The sequence below is a fragment of the Etheostoma cragini genome, chromosome 14 (assembly GCF_013103735.1).
Source record: "Etheostoma cragini isolate CJK2018 chromosome 14, CSU_Ecrag_1.0, whole genome shotgun sequence".
Classification (NCBI taxonomy): domain Eukaryota; kingdom Metazoa; phylum Chordata; class Actinopteri; order Perciformes; family Percidae; genus Etheostoma; species Etheostoma cragini.
This window is the reverse complement of record NC_048420.1, coordinates 18,951,631-18,966,733: the sequence shown is the minus strand read 5'-3', so window position 1 is coordinate 18,966,733 and position 15,103 is coordinate 18,951,631. Positions and strand designations below refer to the sequence as shown.

Below are 15,103 nucleotides of genomic sequence, written 5' to 3'. Positions count from 1 at the left end.
GCCTGTCTAGACCTCAATGTTACATTAAGTCTGTACATGTAGTAAAGATGAATAATCGGTCTTCTCCACAAGATTCCTAATAACTATGTACAGTGCATTAGATTAAAAGGTGATGTCCAAGAGTGGTATGGGAAACAGAAAATTTTCTTTTGAATGCAAAGTCTAAATCCCAAGAAGAATTAAGCAATAACCTAGAGAAGAAGTCTCTGAGGGGTTTTTAAATTGTTTTTGTTGTACAAAATTCCTCAGACAAAAAAAATCTGAAAGAAGGCAAATCCTACAAAATAAAGTAGTGACCAAACATACCTTTACAAGCAAGAAATGTCTTTACAGATGGATCATGATTGTAATGTAGTCAGGAAAAATAAAAAGGAGAATGAAAAAAAAAGACCAAGGCTGTATTGGAAACTGCCTATATTAGCACTAATTTGGCCCAAATATAATATGCAAAAAAGTTTGTCAGCACGCCAAAAATACCAGGATGTTGTACCATTCCACACAAGTCTTCAGTGTTCATCGGACAACAATGCAAAGCGCCACAACAACTTCATTACTTCTGCTTTTCAAAATACTAAATATAATAATTTGGCTTAGCATACTGCAAAATAAATTGGTTTCATACCGCATACTACCAACGAAAGCAATGTACAAACTGGCCATGCTAGTGGCACTGTGAGGCTGAACTAGCATGTTGTTATGCTAACATTAGCACTAAACACAAAGTGCAGCTGAGGCAAATAGCAAAGTCATTCGTTTGGCTGGTATTTAGTCATATGCCAAAGGGATGATAAATTACAATTTTGACAGTGGTGATGGTAATGGTGTTAGCTGAAAAACTAAGAAGTTATTAGTTCATCCTGAGGAGAATATGGATGTGTGGACAAAAACAACAAAGGATGTGATAAAGCGTCATGGTGTGGCTAGAGGAAAAGTCAAGAGGAATACCAAAGTCTGTAGGATTTATCAAGTAGAGACCATGGATATCTTTACCATAGATTTCAACTAGCTGGGCAATATATCAATATTGTGATATGAGACTAGATATTATTGTAGATTTTGGATATTGTAATATTGTGATATAAGTGTTGTCTTTTTGGGGTTTTAAAGGCTGCCTTACAGTAAATTGGTGTTTGTTAACTCACGTCAAAGCATCAGTTGTCAATACTACAATATCATTGAGGTATTTGTTCAAGAATATCATATTTGATTTTCCCCATATTGTCAAGCCCTATTTTTCAAGGCAATCCACAGAGTTTTGATACCGACAACTGGGTCTGACAAGACAGAAGAACAATAATATCTTAAAATACACTTTTATTTACAATGTAAAACAAATACATTTAAATCGTCATACAAAAACTCCCTAACCATTAAAAATACAAATCAATCCTATTTACATGATAAAACACTTTAAATTGACCTCCGTCAGAGAGGCTAAATTAAGTCCAGTAAGGTGTGATGGATGAATGTTTCTGATGGCGGAACCGATTTAAAAATTTGACAAAGAAGCAAGCGTGAGTAGGAAAAAGTTTCCTCAGTGCAGCATCTGTATTTTTTGTTTAATAAGCAATACAGAGAACATCCACCAGGCACTATGGCACATAACCATCACTTAACCACCTCATTCATTATTAAAGTCTTATGGTTGGTAAAATACTGGTTATGGCTGGTAAATCCCGGCCTTCATCAGTTCGCCTCCCAGCCTGTTGATCATCATTCAGTAAGTGTATTGCGACCTCAGTGGTCCAGGAAGTTGAAGATGCTCCTCTGGGGGGCTTTGGGCTGTTCTGCAGGTCTGTTCTCCCTGCAGACCCTCTTTGCTGCTGGCTTCACTGTTCCCACCGGCCCTCTCTTCTTCATAATCTGAGGATCAAACAGAAAAAGAATGCACGAATACAATTATTTTGTTACTACTGGAGTAAAACAAAATATATATAAGGATAATAAAAAGAAGGAAAAAAAAAAAAAATACCGGTAATTAAAATATTGTTATTAGTGAGTCTTGGGATAAAAGGGAGTTTTGTGTTTGCACTTAAAATAATCTAATGAGCAGTGGGCTTTGGCTCCACCTAGTGTTATAAATCTATAAGACATTAATACAGTCATCCATCACACTCACATGAATATCACATGGAACAATCTTTCTCTAAGCTCTTTGGAAAGTATTTTGTTTTTGTGCTATTTTTAAAACTGGGAGATCTTGCTAAAGATACACAACCAGACAGGATTGGGGAAATCAAACTGGGTGAAGGCCAGGGCAGTCAATTATCCTTCACATTCCAAACAGCTGGAAAATATCACAAAGCATTTTTCTAGTCAAGATTTAGCAACCATAATAGCTACTCTATCAAAGATGTGGAATATTTTTAAAGAATGCAGAAGCGTCAGCAGAACCATGAACGTATTGTTTTCAAGATCAGTGATGAGGTTCCCACATCGGTACATCTTTTTGGCCACTAGTGGTCGTGTACTGGTGGGGCCCGTTTCACCAACTTTGTAACACAAAAGCCACAATTTGGAACATGAGCTTACTTTCCCTTTTTATCTAATTAAAACAAACATTCATCATTCTTGGGATCCATGCATGGCTGCCAGTGTGAGCTCTGTCTTAATGACACAGAGTTGAACCAAAGGGGATTCTGTAATGTGTTTTTCTAATATTGTCATGAAAACAATGTTTGGGAAGGACTGTGCACATAGGCAGATCCCTGACTTATTATATTGCATCACTGAAGTGAAGTTGCAGGATGGTCAGTTTTCTGAAATATTCAAATCCCAATTCATTCGACTAACATTTGATGCAGAATATTGAGTATTTACATTCTCATTTACTCATTTCAAGTTATACAAGTCCAACTAGAATGTATATATTTAGTATATTCAGCTCAATTCCTCAGCATAGGTGTGACGCAGGGCTGAATAGTTTTGTTCATTGGACGTATAGAATGTTGATTGCCATTTGGAGCAAATAGGGATTCAACACATCTTTTTAGCGCAATTTCTTTCACTCACCTGTCCCTGGGGAGCATTTGAGGTCGAGTTGTCCTTCTCGGGAGATAGAGTTTGAAAAAGGAATCCTCTACTATTTCTGGGAGCCAGAGGATTCCCCTCAGAGATTGCAGCCAGCTTCTGGAGGACGGACTGAGGCCGACTCAGTAGTGACCCTCTCCTCACCTGGAGGGAGTCAATAAAACCAGTCTTACAGTACAGATCATAGGAATACAGTGTTTCCTCTATGTTAGTAAACTTTTTGCCACCATGGTATCAGAAATAGGGCAGACGCACAACAGGGTTTCCGCCATGTACACAGCAGCTCCTTCAGCTGTTTATGAAAATATATAATTACACAACTCTGCAGAGCCGTCTGCTCTACTGAACTCAAGCAAACTGTCATCCGCTCTCTCTCCCCTTTGATAGTGAGCAGCAGTAACAGTGACAGGACGTTGTCACTCACAAAGTCATGGCAACCAAATAAACGGGGAGAGAGTACTACTAGTCAGTCAATCTTAGGCAAAGTGACAAACCGCAACAAAAGCCGCAACAACAACCCACACTCACGCGGGTCCTGTGAAATATGACACCTACAGTTTATTGGAAAATGGCATTGTGGATTGAATCAATATCACAATTCTCTGCCACAATTTTTTCCCCCTAAAAAAAGTGTAATGTTTATTGCACACATGAACCATAACCAGACAAAAACAAATTGGCAGTACTAAAGAGATTTTTTTTGGCAGCTATAGCACATCACCACAAGCCTGTAAACAGAGGCTTCAATGAAGAGCAGGGAGAGCATTGCAGCCCTTGGAGCACTTTAAAACCTATTTTATACAGTCTATGTTTAAAACTCAGAAGAAAATAGTGTTTGTGATGCAGTCACTTTAATTCAAGAAATATTTTTATTTATTAAAAAAAATCAGAGTTATTTAAAAATTTAATCGTGAACAGGGTGAATCGAAATCACGATTTTTTAGTAACAATTAATCGTGCAGGCCTATTGTGCACACTGCATTTAATAAATGTACTGTTTATCAGACCCCAGATGAGACAAGAAGCTAATGTTAGCGAACGCAGCGGTTTCTCTGCCTCCCCGCTGTAGGAGACGCTGTATTCCTCAGACACGATAAATTAACGTTAGCTACTGTTTTAAAAACAGTTTTCCTAGGTTAGTGGGGGTGCTTACCGCTCAAAAACATAGCTAGTAATGTACACTCAACGTTTTGTTTTGTTGTTAAACTGTAAAATGAGCGGTGACGTTAAATCACCGGTTTCAGTTAACGATCCTACGGTACCGTCTATTTGCTGGATGGGTTTAAGGTAATGGACTGGAGGTACCATTAGCAGATAAGCCCGCTGACAGTGACGCTATTGTTCATATTTTGGTACTTTCTGACCCTAGTGGTGATAGTTACCGAAGGTATAATGTTAGATGCTAAAAATAAAAAAAATACATGCGGTTTTTAAGTAACTTTCTTTTTTGACGTTCAACAACAAAAAGAGTAATTTCAGCAAATTAAACCCAGATAAACTATTTAGAAGAATCAGGGATGTTGACGTACCTGTACCTGCGAGGGTCTCTGGAAGGGGTTGAGAGCTGATGTCTTTTCTTGTTGTGGTGCAGCGGGAAGCTCTGGTTTAAACATTTTGAAAGTTAGATAGTGAAAGATTCTAAATATAACCTGCTAAAACACCTACAAATTCAATTTACCAGGTCTTATTGATGTCATTCTTACATTTGTAGTCCTGAAATGTTTGTTAAGTTTTATAAAAAAATAAAATAAAAAAACAACAACACACATTGTCTTCACCTTTTTTCTTCAAAATCTGACTAACGTCCTATTGTAGAGCCACAACTGTCTGGAAATGAACGACCCGACATAACCTGAGTCTGGTTTGGTTTAGTTAGCTTGGACACATCCCAGTGTTTTGTTGCAATCTGTGTGTGTGTGTGTGTGTCTCTCTCTGCTTTATCTTAAAAGCTCTATTGCAACATAAGGTGATGTTATCGACAGTCTTTTTAACTGACAGCACTAAGTAGGCCAAAAAGCATATATGTAAGGAACTGAGACTAAGATTATAACATTTAGCTTCATCACACCCTTTTTAACAAAAAGAAAATGCTCCTAAACTTTTAAATGTTCTGTATGGTGATTTTTCCATCTATTTGTTTGCTGAGACCATTACTGCAATTATTGCTGGACAAAAGCATGTCTGGATGTTTTTAAGCTCATGGGATACTTCTTGTCAGGCCTAGTATCAAACCAACCTTTTCTCTGCAAAGTCTTGGCAGTCAGTTTCTTGGCAAGCTTCATAAACTGACTGTCTTCCCCTCCAATCCTCTCATCATCAGCATCCAAATCTTCCCCTTTCTGTTCAGACTGTGAGAAAAGGAGACAAAGGGGAATGACTCAACCAAACATGTCTTGAGTGCACACATTTATCCATTCTTTGTATGTTTACAGGGTAAACTCTAAGGCTGCATTGCATTTAAAGCATAATAGAATCTAGTAATCATCAGTCAACACTACAAATGTATTTTTATTAATGGTTCCTCACTTATCAGTGTGTAAGACTCTAAATACTTGCAAACAAGTGTTCATACCCTACCTGTTCTCTGAGCCACTGTTCTCTTTCTAGTCTCTCTTTCCGCCTTTGGACCTCAGATAGGTCCACCAACTCATCTTCCTCCTCTTCCTCGCCCTCCGCTCCCGTCCTGTCCAAGTTGAAACCATCATCTGGAGGAAAAATTAAAAAAGAAACTCTAAATATCTTGCTGGAGCAATTTAGTTAAGTCTGCAGAATCTTATCAGAAGATTTGATTAACTCAGTGTATGAGAATGTAACTTATTTTACCCAATTCCACATAATTGTAACCCTTTAAACTAATCGTTTTTAATTCAGATTAACCAGGTTATCTTTCTTTTCCTCTTTGTGTGTGTGTTTCTGTTGATCTGAGAGCCAAGCTGCTGAGTACAATTGTCCTTGCAGAATGAAAAAAGTTGTACTGATTTGATATAATATGTAGCAAAATATGTGTAAAAGATTAAATAAATAGCTATAAATCCAGGTGTTCTGACACATACTTTTTGGTTTGTCTTCTTTCAACAACCAGTGTCTAAATCCCATCAAATTCTTAATTAAACACCAGTTTATGGTATCATCCAGTAACTCACCCATATTCTTCCAACGGAAGCGGCGAGCTCGTCCCGGGCCATCAGAATGCAGGTCGCCATCAGCGAGGTAACGCTCCTGGTAGAGCCTCAGACGACGTTTATCATCATCCATTATCTGCTTCCTGTAGGAACGACATTTTACATTTCCCTCTTTCAGTTTAAACCCAGACATTTCTGATTTAAAAAAAAAAAAAAGGAAAAGATCCACCTTGCATTTTTACAAGACATTCCCATTATGATTGGAGAAAACTCCCTGTACTAGGCAGCTTAAACTCAGTACAGTACTCACATGTGGATCTTGTTGACCTGGTCCTGCAGCTCTTCATCAGAGGGAAGCTCCTCAAGAAGTTCCTCCTCTTCGTATTCACTCCCTCTGTCGCCGTCCTCATCGTCGCTGTCTAAGTCACTGCCGGACAGCTCAGCTTCCGACTCCAGATAGTCGGCCAAACGCCTGTGAACAAGATGCAAGAAGCTATTGACACATTATCTGATGAAAGTGCCAAGAATTAATCTTCCAATAATGTCAAACTCAAAGAGGAGAGTATATAACAATACATATTTTTTTTTTATTTGACACCTACATTTTCTTCTTTTTCTTCACCCTGTGTGATGCAAAGACACCCTCCATCTCCTCCTCTTCTACGTCATTGTCTTCATCAGCATCTGCATCATCCTCCTCTCCATCTCCATCCTCCTCTTCACCATCTTCATCACTGTCCTCCTATAAAGCCACAATTCATTTGCATGGTAAAGACATACATCCACTATGTTATCTAAATGAAACTTCTGCAGCTAAAAAAGTAACAGAATCATCTCACCTGTTCACTGTGACTTTCCACATCAGACAGAAGTCGGAACTCACAGTCCTCTTCCTCCTGCTCTTCCTCCTCTGGCTTTTTTTCCCTTCAAACAGACACAATGAGAACTCTTTTGTGAAGAATTGTAAAAAGTAACAACTTTTCCTCAACAAAAATTTTACTTTCTGACTAATGATTTGGATTATTTCAGGTCTCTGAACTGTACCTGTCTTGTGCTGGCGAAGCCGTGCGAGCAGAACCTAAAATTGGCAGCAAAGGAGACAATCTAAATATTCCGTAACTGGAGGGAAAACATTTCAAAACATTGTCCAACCTCAAAAATCTAACTTTTTTTGAGAGAGGGCAAACTAACTGAAGAGACATACAGAAAACTGCCTCTACTTTATGTAATGGCTGAGATACATGTCAGTAGTATGGTTTTGCTGTTTGGTAACATTTTGCCTTTTTTTGAAGATTTTGTGAAATCAGATCGATAAGAACTTTAACATAAGTATACATTTTCACAGTTCTCTCAACTACAGATTCTCCTTCTGTAAAGCGTATTAGGCTCTTACTGACCAGTTATCAGTTGTATTTCCCTTGCCAATAAGATCAACTTTGGTTTGGTTTTCATAAAGTTTAACTATTAAGAAATGAATAGTTTATAAGTGACAGATATGTCTCCAGTTTTTAACTGGTCTGCAAAACAGATTTGTTGACAATAGAACAAATACAAAAATAAAATAAAACTGTACAGAAGGGAGACAGCAAACGCTCCTTTACCTGGACTAGGAAATTTCCCTGAACACAGCCCCAGCATCTGATCCATGGTATTATCAGAGTCTTCATCCTGTCCTCTCCCCTTACTCTTTTCTGTTTCCAGGTGCTCCTCTCCCGCCTGTGTTGGTGGAAACACTCCAGAGCACAACCCGAGCATCTCATCCTCCTGTGTTGCTCCGGGGCCTCCAGCCCTGTTTGAGCCGCCCTGCGCGGTCCCAAAACCACCTGAGCACAGGCCTAACAGCTCCCCCATGTTGGCATCCATCGCATTTTCATCCAGGCTGTCCAGGATCAACTGTCTCTTATGGGAGTGAGGTGCACCGGGCCGTGGGCCCACGTTAAGGAAGCCGTCTGCATCTAGTAACTGGGAGTGGGTGTCGTCCTCCAGCGAGAAGCGACCCTGGGAGTCTCCTCCCAGACCAGGCCCAGAAGCTGCTTCGCCCAGGGGACCAGAATCTGCACCTGGGGATGGAGGTGCATACAAGTCTTGGGAATCCTCAACAGGGAGGCAAAGAGAGCGCTCGGAGAGTTTGCCTGAACTCTGATAGAAGAAGAAAAAAGGAAAAGAGATTAAAAATTTACACAATTTCATTTTATTTTTTTTAAATGGTGACAATATATAAATGGAAAAAAAAAAAGATTTGTTTTTTTTAAGTTGCCTATCCTCATTTTTATGTAATGTAATCCAGTTCATCTTGACTTGAGGTTTTGGATGAGAGCTTTGTGTAGACTTAGTTTCCTATTAATTCAGCTTGTTAATTATTTTATTAATTTACACTGTAAATGTCAGCATATGCAGGTGTAAGTGAGTCTGTACATTGATGTCTATGATTACATATTGTATTTTTACTGTGTTTATTAAAGAGCAAAAATAAAATCATGACAATAAAATTGTGAATTTTTCAATCAATTTGACTGAATTAAAAGATTTAAACCCTGTGCAGGTTTGGGACAACAAACATACCCCTGATGATGATATTTTGGTGCTCAAACTATTAAACAAACCTCTTCTTACCTTGGAGGCAGAGCCAAGGAAGCTGGGCCTGAAGAGGCAGGGAGAAGGGGAACGGAAAATAGAATAGTTGGAGATATTTCTTCCTGCAGAGCGCTGATGATTCACAGGTTGGTAGGAGGTTATCATAGATCCTGCTAACTCAAAGCTGCTGTTGTGGCTGTTGTCCTTCAGAGAATCGTCCTCTTCTGGAGACGAGAAGGACGAGAAAGAGCAAAAAACAAAAATGTATACATTTTGATTTAAATCAGAAAAAGTGTCCTACCAAACTTTCAAAAAAACATTTGTATCACTAGGTTTAAAGCATTTGATTTTAATGATAGCTAATGATAACTATATATCCGTTTGTTTATGAAAACTATGGCCCAACTGAAAACAGGCCTTTCACTCTACTCACCCATCTTATTGCTGCTGCTGTCCTGTCCAGAAGGACCAGACCTTCCTTTACCATCGCTAAAAATGAGAACAGTGCATGTATACGCAGAGTAAATATACAGTACATACGAATATAAAAACTACAAGAAATATAAATGATTTTTTCAGTTGCTGCGCCTATCTATCTTTACTGCTATTATATGCATTTCATATGCTGTATTTTACTAATTAGGACAACCGGGTTATGATTAGGTAAGTGATACTTTCTAAAAGGCAGTTTTATCATCATCTAGTGTCAAAATGTTACAAAGTTAACATAAAGAAACACACAACCCGAAACTCTAAACACACTTACCAGGGGCGAGAGCAGGAGTTCCCAGGGAACAGCATGAGCGTGCCATCGGTGTTTGTCAGGTCAGGAGTCGACGATGGCCTGTTTAGTGCCACAGGAGAAGGACTCCTGATACTCTGGGCCACACTGCCTTCCTCATCTTCATGCTCCTTCTCTTCTTCCTCACCATAATCACCTCCCAGTAAATCATCTACATTCTGGTAAAAGAGAAGATTAGGCTTGATGTGAGAACAAAAGGAATACATGCACATATATGTGTAGCAATTTGATTGTTCCAAAGCAGCAAGAAACAAAATGTCCTCTTACCTCTTCTTCCTCAGACTCATCGGTCATATCTTCCTCCTCCTCTTCCTCCTCTCCACAGTCTTCATTGTCAAGGCGATTTAGCTCGGCCCTGCGTGCCCTCTCCTCCTGTCTCCTTTGGGCCATGGCGAGCTGCAGTCGCTGCTTCAGAGTCAGCAGCTTCTCTCCTATGAAGAGGGGACAGAGGAGGCTAAGCATGTCATGAAGAAAAACCAAATCTCCAAGTCAATATACGTGTGCAGCTTTGGACCAAGTCCAAGTTGATTTCTATTTTGTTTGTTGATGTTGCTAAATAAAAATAAAAAATTGGTCTCTCAATCTATAATACACAACTCAAAATAATGTCATTTTCCAGAAACCCTGGCCTCTATGTGCACCTCACGTGTGTATCCATACCCGGTTTGGTTGCCGCAGGCTTCTCTGCTCCCTCTTTAACAGTGACAGTGACAGACTCTATGTGCAACTCTTCCTGGCCAGACGGGGTGCTGTCTTTGCGCACAATGTCGAGCTGCATTGTTCGCTCTCCCTGAGGGCGTACAGGTGCCTTGACGTGACGAAGGTAACGTTCCTTTAGGGCCTCCACACCTAGTTGAAGATCAGAGGTGAATAAAAGTCTAAATTGAACGGTAAAAATGGTTATTCTCATTTACAACATACATTCTTCTAACTTGGCTGAAATCCTAAGATAATCATCACTAACCAGGGTTGGGCTGTCGGAGCTCAAGCTGAACAAAAGCCCCGTCATCTGGACAGAATTTAGCGATGGGTGGGGGGTCCAGTCCAAGCTTTTTCAGTCTGGCCAATTTGTCCTTCTTGGGTTTGGTGGGTTGCTGAGCTGAAGGCTCTGCTGCAACTGGATCAGCGCTGTCACACTGAATGGCTAGAGGCTGCACCAAAGCCCAAGATTCTTTTTGCAGGGCGTCAGAGTCAGACGTTACTGCCTCTTGACTTTGTTCTAAATGTGCAGGAGATTTTTCTTCTCCAGACTCAGAAGTAGGTCTTACAGCTTCATCTGTTGTGACTGACTCCTGCAAACTCTCAGACAGGTAAAGCATTGGTCCAGATTCCTGGTCGGGATCTTGGCTTGCAGTTGCTTCTGTGGCCTGGTTGAGGCTCTCCTGCTGCGGGGACGAGGCGGCGGCAGGATGGCGTATGGGCTGGATCTGAGCGGATGACAGAACTTGAGAGGGAGAAGAGTCTGAATGTTCGTTGGGTGGGTTGGTGGGAGGTGGAGGAGGGGCTGAAGGTGTTTCCAACATCATGGCTGAATACTTTGTTGATCTGAAGAGAACAAGATTATCATTAAAGTGTAGGTTTATTATCAAAGGCTTGAAACTTTTGATTGAATGTTGATATTGGTGTTGCTTTGTATATGTATATGTGTGTATGTGTGTGTGTGTGTGTGTGTCACACAAAAATAAATGCTAAACTTAAAAAGGGTGTGTGAAATTAAACTTTTAGCTAGCTGTTGCCTGGATGTATGCATGTTAGGTTTGTCTTTACTTCAACAAAGCCATTGCAGGCCCCTCTGGCCTGGCTCTCTTCCTAAAGAACTGGTCGATGGTCTTTGGCTCAGGGATGTGGTAGGGCAGGCCTAGTGTAGACTCTACAAAGACAGAAGAGAAGATGTCAAACATGAACTACAGTATCAGTAGCATGGAGGACACATGACACCTATTTTAAAAAATTTAAAAAATCTGAATCACACATTTCAAATTATGATTGAGAGTAATTATCGGAAACCAGTTAACACATTGCCAGAATGGATAAGAGAATTCAAGTGTTTCTTGTAACTGACCTCTGACCAGCCTCTGAGACTCGCTGTGGAGCTGCTTCATTGCTTCTTTGCTGGCGCGAGCAGCTTTCCTCTCCTGAAAACATCAAGCATGTTGAAATTTGAAACTGCTTTTTGGTATAAATTTTGTAGCATTTGGAATAGATTCCAAGCATTTTGGCACTGCATACCACACGCTGGGGTTTCTCTGCTGCATCTTCATCTTCCTCTTCCTCATCCAGGAGAGGATCCTGCAATCATATTTCACTAATCACACCAAGGCCGGTGCAGACAAAATCTGCAAAAGTGTTATCCCACTCTTTTCACTAAAATGTCAGGAATTTTGTCATCATAGCATCAATAGCGATAACAAAAAGCAAGGGCTTAAGTTCCTGATTACACCTTTTACATATCAACACTGTTATGAACAATTCCAATTGCAACGGTCATCTTTTTTGTACCTTCTGTTTTTTCATCTTTTGCTTGACAGCAGCTCGGATGGCATCGAGAGACTCCTCTTCCTCCTCATTGTCCAGACCAGTGTCAAACAGGTCTGTGTCACCAAGCAGGCATCCACTGTCATTCAGAGCCCGAGGGAGCGGTGTGTTCTGGGAACATGCGCACAATAATATAATCCAAATCAAGTATTCTTATTTTTTAACAGTCACTTGATTTGACTAATTTTGACTTAATTTTATTTCCAAAATGTGGTACTTTGTGTAGATGTTTCTTATATGTTGAGTGCAATTTTACGCGCACTTTTACGTGAATATTCAGAAAACATTTGGCGACATATACAGCAAAAAGTTTTATATACAACACAAGGTTTGTGTCCAGTTAACTTATCAAAAAAGAAATCTCCAAGGATTTCCAAAAAAACAAGAAAGAAAGAAAAAAACACCGGTGAACAGGCCAAGCTTCACTAACCTCATCAATTTCAGACAACCTCTCTTTCTTCTTCAGATTTTCCACTACTTTGCTACGCTTCTCCTTTTTCTCCCGATGCCTCTGGCTCTTCTCTCTCTTCTTCCTTTCTTTCATTGATTTTGCTTCCTTTCTCACCTCCTCCCGTTGCTCCTCCATTTCTCTAAATCCCTCTTGCTCACTGTCTTCGCTGTCAATAGGAGCACGGCTTATTCTCTTGCTCTTCTTCACCCCTCTTGCTTTTCTCTCATCCTTCTCCTCTGCCTCTCTAATCTCCTCTTCGCTGGAAGCAGATAAGACCAGTGCTTCGGCCATGTGTACACTGTTCTCCGCAGATGCCTTGTCGTCTTCACTGTCTCTAATGGCATTACGATGTGGCTTTCTGTGAACTGTGATGTCTTCATCGTCATCAGAATCTGAAAGCAATTTAGAGTCAAATATATAGTCACAGCTGCAGTGATACTAAAACCAAAATAATAGTTTATTTTATCTAAAATTGGCTATGCTGTTGCCGTTGTTTGTCTGATGTGCTGTGCTTTTATGTTTTTTTATTTGCTCCATTATTACTCAATAAATGATATAACCCAAGATTATTATTTTTTTGGGGTTGTTATTGTAGGATACTACTCAAAAAGATATTTTAACTGTTTCACTTACTGTTAATTGCGTGGTTAAGTATACACTAAATACCTTAACTGTAAATGTAATGTAAATATAACAAGTTTAAGTAATTTTACAGACATTAACATAAAGCTTTCCCTCATTTAAACAGTCAAAGTGGTTCCTGCTGCCCCGTCTCTCTCAGGCTGGATTATCATACATTGTTATGTTACTTCACCTGGAAGCTCTTGTCTTTCGTTGGCCGTCTCTATAACCATCTCTTCTGCTGGGGAGCCCATCCCACTGTCTGAATCACTCTCCGTTGCTGTTTGGGCCACAGCCGGGAGCCCCTCTGCCTGGGTACAATAAGAACAGAAAGTATCCATCATGAAGTGCATTTTCTGTTTGAGCTGATGTCTGTTTACGGGAGAGAGAAAAAACACCAGGCTCCAGATTCTATGAAACACAGTTTTAATCTAACATACACACTGCCAAATGTCATTGTTCAGGGCTGATTCCTGTCATCTGTGTACTGTTACCATACGGTTATACAATCCAAAAGGAACTAGGTATTAATTTCATGGTTAAAGTGTCAAGACTACCATCTTTATTAGCGGTCCGACTCCATGCATTTCTTTTCTAGGGTGCCAAAGTTAGAGCATGAGCCTAATTGTCAAAAAAACATCATTTGGACAAGGTTACCTGTTTACAACGTTACCACAAAACATGACGATGGTTGGTGTGAGTTAAAACAGCAAAACGAATGTTAAAATGCTTTAGTGGCGCCCTGCAATAAGCCAAACAATGAGCATGGAACGTAACGTTAGCTAGCTACAATGCTTCCCTTTAACGTTTGTAAGTTAGCGTTAACCCTAATGTTAAATGCACCACACATGAAATAACGTTACGGACTGATTTATGTGAGTAATCCCCTTGACCGCTAGCTGCTTAGATAACGTTATATGATTTTAACAGTGGTCAACAAAGTAAAATGCTTATCTAACGTCCATTTAACCGATGTAACCAGGCCAAGACGACAGCCACCATCACAGCTAACTTAGCAAGCCAGCTAACTGGCTAACGCTAACTATAGTTGCAATTAGCAAATTTCTTTTTCGATCTTGCTAGTCTTTTAACTCATAATTAACGGGGACAAACATGTCAGGCTTTCACGTTCACGTTACACAGCTCGCTAGACGTCGAAAATACGGACTGATAACTGAAATAATTTCCTCACCTGTTGTTGAGAGACGACCAGGCTCATCTTTGTCCGCTCTTTTGTAAAATAAACCAGCCGAGACAACGCTTCTCGAATCTGAGCAACAACAGGCGTAGAAAAGCAAACTGCTGCGTGACAGTCTATTTTAGACTTTTAAAGCACATTTAAAAAGCGTTAGCCAGGCTGTTTCTCTTCCTCCCGCCTGATCCCTAACGTTACACAGCAAATATAAGTTTTGATATTTCGCGCGCTGTGACAGCTGGCCCCAAGTTTCTCGTCACTGAGGTGTCAATCGCATCGTCGCCTCGTTCTCGCAATGCTATTGGTCTATTGGGGACGTTTGTATCCGCCCCATTTGACGACATGGATTGGTGGGAGCTGAATTTAAATACCGGTATTGCTCGGGCGGGGGCCGGGCGGGGCTGAGAGGTGGTGTTCATAGGTTATGCAAAAGTCAGGGCGAGGATAAAACTTTACCCTTTACCTCGAGGGAAAATGTTGTGCAGCAGCTGTAAAACAAGGTGGAAAATGTGCACAATGTACGGGCAGGCGAACACGTTAAGTGTCACAAATATAAATTATTAAGAGTAAGGTACAATTCGAAATATAAACATGACCAAAAGTAAACAGTAAGATTGTAAGGGTGAATCGGTGCTTTGTTGAAAGGAATAAAGGTAGAAGAAAAGAAAGAAAGAAAGAAAGACAGACAGAAAGAAAGAGAATATAATGTTAAGCATTTGCCCCACATTATGATACAAAATCTAATGAAATAACATTTTGTTTAGTTCACAGGA

General features: G+C 40.0%; 1 protein-coding gene across 2 annotated transcripts; it reads right to left on the bottom strand.

The window, feature by feature from the left end:
- Window positions 1-1,689: 1,689 nt before the first annotated feature.
- Window positions 1,690-14,648, bottom strand: LOC117957087 (claspin). Of its 2 annotated transcripts, none has more exons than XM_034892647.1 (24): window positions 14,328-14,648; window positions 13,329-13,446; window positions 12,494-12,906; window positions 12,028-12,174; window positions 11,758-11,817; window positions 11,591-11,663; window positions 11,296-11,398; window positions 10,493-11,073; window positions 10,189-10,377; window positions 9,796-9,959; window positions 9,493-9,686; window positions 9,160-9,215; window positions 8,766-8,950; window positions 7,754-8,291; window positions 7,197-7,230; window positions 6,992-7,076; window positions 6,755-6,894; window positions 6,463-6,624; window positions 6,174-6,295; window positions 5,608-5,735; window positions 5,267-5,378; window positions 4,560-4,630; window positions 3,013-3,174; window positions 1,690-1,863 (listed from the first exon to the last, which is right to left on the bottom strand). In XM_034892647.1, exons 1-24 carry the CDS (start codon window positions 14,352-14,354, stop codon window positions 1,738-1,740), a joined length of 3,990 nt encoding a protein of 1,329 aa, XP_034748538.1. In that variant the 5' UTR covers window positions 14,355-14,648; the 3' UTR covers window positions 1,690-1,737. The 2 variants fall into 2 exon arrangements, with proteins under 2 accessions (XP_034748538.1, XP_034748539.1); XM_034892648.1 differs by having other exon boundaries at window positions 4,566-4,630.
- Between the last annotated feature and the right edge of the window lie 455 nt (window positions 14,649-15,103).